This window comes from Protopterus annectens, chromosome 3.part1 (genome assembly GCF_019279795.1).
Source record: "Protopterus annectens isolate FY-2018-M chromosome 3.part1, PAN1.0, whole genome shotgun sequence".
Taxonomy (NCBI): Eukaryota; Metazoa; Chordata; order Ceratodontiformes; family Protopteridae; genus Protopterus; species Protopterus annectens.
The window spans coordinates 1,016,973,927-1,016,979,926 of NC_056732.1; the positions used below are offsets into that span (position 1 = coordinate 1,016,973,927).

Consider the following 6,000-nt stretch of genomic DNA (forward strand, 5'->3'; position numbering starts at 1 on the left):
TTCAAAGGCGGCTGGTTCTGGCATTACCATTTGGCACTATGTCTAGATGGGCTGTGTGATTTTGCAGAGCCTTTCAAGCAGTCCTTCCTTAATTCCCCATTTGATGGCTCCACCTTGTTTTGGCCCATGTTATGTGACACCTTGACTCAGAGTGAGAAAGATGGTAAGACCATGTCTGCTGTAGGGATCCATTTTTCTACTCCACAATAGACCTTCTCTAGGAACCAGCATGGTAGTAAGAAAACGTAGCTTCGGAAGTCACAGGGTCTTTTCCAGGACACTCAGGGAGACTCCTCCCCTGAGGCAGAGAGGGATATAGTCAGAATGGTAGATGACACCCACGTGACCTTGGGGGTCTGCAAAATCAAGGGATGTGGGAATCTGCTCCAGACAAGCCTTTCCAGTGATTCTGAACAGTTGCCTGACTACTCTGTTTTGGAAGCAGTCAGAGGACTTTTTTCCTTACACCCAGAAGCCTGGGAGGCCATCACAGACGGCAGATGGGTACTAAGGATCATATCCATAGGATATTCCATTCCCTTTTCTGACATTTCCGAACAAAAATTTCACCTCCTCGATGTTCCGCCCAGTCAGAGGAAGGCCACTGCCCAAGAAATAAGAAAGTTAGTGTAAAAAAGAGTCATCCAAGAGAATCCCTCTGATCAAGTCGGATCGGGCATTTACACCACATTCTTTTTAGTTCCCAGTAAGACAGGGGACCTGTGGCCTATCTTGGATCTCACCTACCTTAACAAGTCAGTGAAACACACAAAGTACAGGATAGTCACGATGTAATCCTTCTTACCTCTCCTGAAGATAGGCAATTGGATGTGCTCTTTAGACCTCAAGGATGCTTACTACCATATCAAAATGGACAGGAGCTCCAGGTCTTTTCTATGTTTCAGGCTGGGAGCCAGTCACTACTAGTTTCAGGCACTTCTGTTTGGCCTCACCGCAGCCCCTAGGGCATTCACCAAATGTCTAGCGGTAGTTGCAGCTCATCTCCGACTGCCAGGCTATCAGATATTTCCATATCTGGACACCTGGCTCCTCACCGCCCCAACCAGGCATCTACTCCTTCAGGCCAGGGATTACTTCCTCAGCCTAGCTTCCACACTGGGCATAACAATAAACTGGCAGAAGTCACATCTGGATCCAGTTTAAACCATAGACTTTATAGGGACACGTCTAGACACAACAATGGTTCACGTTTATCTTACATCGGACAGAGTGCTAAATCTGAGATCCCCTGTCAACCAGATCTTGACTGTTCCAAACCCCCAGCTTGTCTGATTCTACGAGTGCTGGTTTCCATGGCAGCAACCACAATTCTTCTCTCAATGGCAATCTTTCAGATCCTTATTCTTCAATGGAACCTAGCAGTACAATGGTCTTTTCTCAGAAATCACTTGAACTTTCCCATCAAATTATCTCATGTGTGCAGGGGTTCTCTCCTTTGGTAGATCTAGTCCCCAGAGATTACTGAGGGACGATCTTTTGTTCTTCCCTGTCCAACTGCCACGGTGACCATGGAACCTCCTAGTTCGGATGGAAGGAGCATTGTCTGGGCCAGACAGTCCAAGGCACGTGGACACCCCTGGAGACCAAGTTGCATATCAGTGTTCTCGAGATGAAAGTGGTTCTCATAGTTTTGCAAGAACTAGACAGCTTTCTTCCTCAGGAGACTATTGCTATCCAAACAGAAAATATGTCAGTGGTTTGGTACCTCAACAAACAGGGAAGAACCAGGTCTTATCCCCTTTGTCAAGAAGCAATGAGGGTTTGGCAGTGGGCGATTTCTTCAAACCACTTTCAGGTAGCAATGCACATTCTGGAGGAATCCAACATCCTAGCCGACAGACTCAGCAGAGTGCTGCTGATGCCTCACGAGTGGTCCCTGAACCAGTCCATGGCAGATGCAGTCTTCCGGAAATGGAGTTATCTTTGCTGTGACCTCTTTGCAACCCACCCCAACAACAAATGCAGCAAGTATTTTGCCTTGATCCCTCCTCAGTGACAGTCCTCCAGGGACAGTCTGGTTGATGCTTGGCCATCTGGACTACTTTACGACTTTCCCCTCTTCCCTTAATTCCCACGTTCATACAGAAAGCTCTCAAGTTGCAAAGCAAAGCTATCCTAATTGCTCCTTTTTGGCCGTGACAAACCTGGTTCACCTTTCTTTGGTCTCATCTGGTTTGCCCCCCAATGAAGTTGGATCCGAGTCTAGATCTATTGTCTCATCCGTCAGGGCATCCACATCCCAACATTCAGGCCCTGAAATTAACTGCATGGTTTCTCTACTTCTGATGATGGCTAGATATCCCAGGCTGTCTTCTTCAGTCCAAGAAATTTTGATTTCTTCACATAGGGTTTCCACTCGCAAGATTTACAAAAGTAAGTGAAAAAGATTCTCCCTTTGGGCAGAACAAAATCAGATAAATCCTTTTACAGCACTAATTTCAGTAGTTCTAGACTTTCTGGCTTCCCTTTTCAAGGAAGGTGCTAGTCATTCTACAGTCAAGGTACAGCTTGCTGCCATTTCTAACTTCCGCTTTGGTTTTGACTCCGCGTCTTTAGCCTCTTCTTAGTTATGTAAGGTTTTTCTTAGGGGCACTTTTCTGTTATGGCCTCCAGTCAAGGATCCTACACCTCCTTGGTATCTTAATGTGATTTTGCAAGCCTTGGTCCATCCCCCGTTTGAACCTTCAGCTAGTGTAGATCTCAGATTCCTTTCCTGGAAAACTCTTTTCCTAGTAACGATTACCTCAGCCAGGAGAGTGTCTGAGCTGCAAGCTCCTTCCACAAATTTCCATACATAGTTATCCTACTTATGAATCCTTTTTTACCCAAAGTGGCTAAAGAGACAAACATTAACCAGTCAATTAATCTTCCAGTTTTCTTTCCTCAATATCAGAACAAAAGAGAATATACTTTACATATATGCTTGATGTGCAAAGACAATTTTGTTTTTACATCCATAGAACTAAATCCTTCAGGAAGTGCGATCAGTTGTTTGTTTCTTTTTCGAACACTAAAAACGGTAAGGCAGTGACCAAAGTTTCCTTGGCCAGCTGGTTGAAAGATTGTATTATGTTTATTTGCTCTTTTAAAGGTAGTCACTTACCAGGTCCAGTAAGGGCACATTCTATAAGGTCCATGGCCACGTCTCAAGCTTTTTGCTCCGGAGTTTCTATTGAAGACATTTGTGCTACTGCTACTTGGTCAAACCCCCATACTTTTTGTCACTCATTACAAGTTGGACTTAGTATCTAGGAGTAGAAGTGCTTTTGGTTCTGCTGTACTCCAGAATAGCCTTCCTTAGTGGCTACCCTGGATTATGGTTGCTGGGGACTCTGTCTCTCAGGTTAATGGAATGAAGTGGACAACATCAGATAAAGAAGTTATGTTCTTACCATAATGTTCCATCTGTGCTGCCAACTTCATTCCATTAACCTTCCCACCCCCCCTTCCTCCTATCCAAAGTTTATTTGGGAAGCCTAGTAGAAGTTTCCAGGAATTTTATTCCTTTGGTTGAGTTCCTGATGTTCTGTTATTGGGAGATCTGTTTATATTTTAATATCCTTATCTTTGTATTATAGTTAATGTTTTTTAGCAACACTGTGTTCTTGTTGGCAAACTCGATCTGAGGTAACATGGGGAGCGGGGCATTATGGGTGGGTAGGAAGAGTTCAAGTTTGGATTCTCGAGCTGTAGGAAGGCTGCCAATTGGTTCCGACCATTGGAACTGAATCACTCAGGTTAATGGAATGATGTAGGACAACACAGATGGAATGTTATGGTAAGAACATAACTTCTTTTTATTCCATCAAAGTCATTAAATCTGTCAAACTTTACTTGGACCATGAGCTTTGATGCTCATTCCTTTCATTTTTTGGGTCTTGCCTCTTTTTTGTCTCTTGAACATTGACATTAATGTTATGTATGTGTTTTTCCCCTATTATTAATCTCCTTTTATTGTTGTCAGCAGTGGAATACACATCAGGAGCTACTCTGATGTTCTAGGGAGAGAAGCCAGGATTTCCCTAAACTCCACCTCCAATAGCTGATATAGGCGAATAAATCTTTTGTATCAAAATCTTGTTTCCTCTTACAGACAAAGCAGTAATGACCTACATCCTTTTAAATAGATCCCCAATTCTTGCTAAAGAGAAAGAGTTTTCAGTCATATGCCGAAAGCCGTAATATAGCCCACATTAGTCTTTCCAATGCCATAGACAGACGATACTCAGCAGAAATATTATCATATGCGATCTTTGTCTAAGCCCCTCTCCTCAATTTTAGAAACGCTCTCATTTCCCAGGCTGTTTCCAAATAAAGTCATTGGCTCCAGGATTGGCAATACTATTCAGCTCATGTCCCTGTGCGTTGTTGCACAACACCAAATTCTGTTTGCCCCAACCATGGCAGCCAGGCAGATATACCTACCTAACTCCCTGTCCTCTCTGTCCTTGCTCTACTTTCACAACAGTGAAATCATCTAAAACAAATAGCTTCCATATATTTTAGGATCCTAACCTATCATCTTTTAGGTTTTAGCTGGAGACATTTCCATTTTCTTTAGCCTGTACTTTTTGTTCTTCTACTGGATAACTACTCAGTACTAGGGCAGCATCGAAGTTGTGGAGTGGTATTGGTCAAAGTTTGCATCTCTCCTCCATCACTCTTACCATCCTGGAATGCACTGTAGTTCTGTTTTTCCTTTCCTTCATTACTCTTGCCACCCTAGAATTCACTGTGTTTCTGCTTCTTACTCTTGCAAATTTTATTGCAGTAGTGGTCTTTGTGGGTGCTGTGTTTGACAGTTAGGTCACCTGCTCCTGGACCACTGTCTCTACCCATTAAAAAGGATTTGGTGTTCCCTTAGATTTCTTATTGTAAAATATCTTCTTTTGCTGCAGTACAGAATATAAATGGGCAGCTGTCATATGCAAGTGTAAATCTCATACTGTCTATAATGGAAACAATCTTTAGTGGTATTCCTTGATTATGTCTTCAAGCAGCACATAAGATTCCATCTCTGAATGTTATAAAATTTAGTATGCCCTTTATCTTGTGTGTTTTCAGTCTGTTTGTAAAAAAAAAAAAGAAATAGATGCACATTCTTTAAGCTGTTGATTCTCATGGAAAATGCTTTAGTACTGCACGTAATTTGAAAACTTTTTATTGTCTTTTTAGAGTTTCTTGATGGGAAAGAAGTTAATCAAATGGCAAGAGAATTCCTTATAAATTGGAAAGCATCTAGAGATGGTAAAAAGATCCCAGAAGAAAGAGGATTAGATGTACTTTGTCCCTATCCAAACCCAGGTAAGAGGTAGATGTTAAATGGACAATCCCAGTGTTTAAAATGTGGGTCCTAACTCTTTTCTGAAGAGGGAGTAACAATGTCCTTATCAACAACACCCACTCTGTTGTGTCGTCATAGAGCCCCTCCTTCCCCATCAGCATACCAATCTCAACAAAGCCATTCCGTTAAAGTTTAGCTTCTGTACAGGAAGCACACATTTATTTTTATTTCTTTCTCAATCTGCTTATTTTCAAAAAATCCTACCAAACTGTATAATGACAGATTAAGTAACAGAATGCTGCTCAGTGATCCTTCGTATTTATTTTATTTTGCTTTTTTTTTTTTGCAAGTTGTCATTTACAAATGCACTTGTTGCATTTGTAAATGAAAACTTATAGAAAAAAATGGATCACTGAGCAAGCATTAACTACCAAAAAAAAAACTGTGCTGTTTTGACTTTGAAATGCATCAGCATTCCTTTTTATAGGCTTGCCCATAGAACTTGCAGTTCAGCAACTGCAACAATATCACATAACTTTGTGTGTTTGTGTGTATCTGCATGCAGGGTTTGTGTGTATCTGCATGTAGGTGTGTGTGAGCGTGCATATCGTGAACACGAATGTGCGAGTGTGCGAATGTGTGAGTTTGGTTGTGATGTTTATATGATTATCTGCACCGTAAACACATCACTCAAC

The 6,000-nt window shown here is 42.0% G+C and overlaps 1 protein-coding gene across 5 annotated transcripts in view; it reads left to right on the forward strand.

Moving 5' to 3' along the window:
• PPP1R42 (protein phosphatase 1 regulatory subunit 42) overlaps positions 1 to 6,000 on the forward strand; it is a 1,899,850-nt gene that overhangs the window by 1,365,105 nt on the left and 528,745 nt on the right. For all 5 annotated transcript variants that reach the window (XM_044067170.1, XM_044067167.1, XM_044067169.1 and 2 more), the window contains one exon: positions 5,197 to 5,325. In XM_044067170.1, the coding sequence (XP_043923105.1) occupies positions 5,197 to 5,325 (129 nt within the window). The remainder of the gene's footprint in view (positions 1 to 5,196; positions 5,326 to 6,000) is intronic.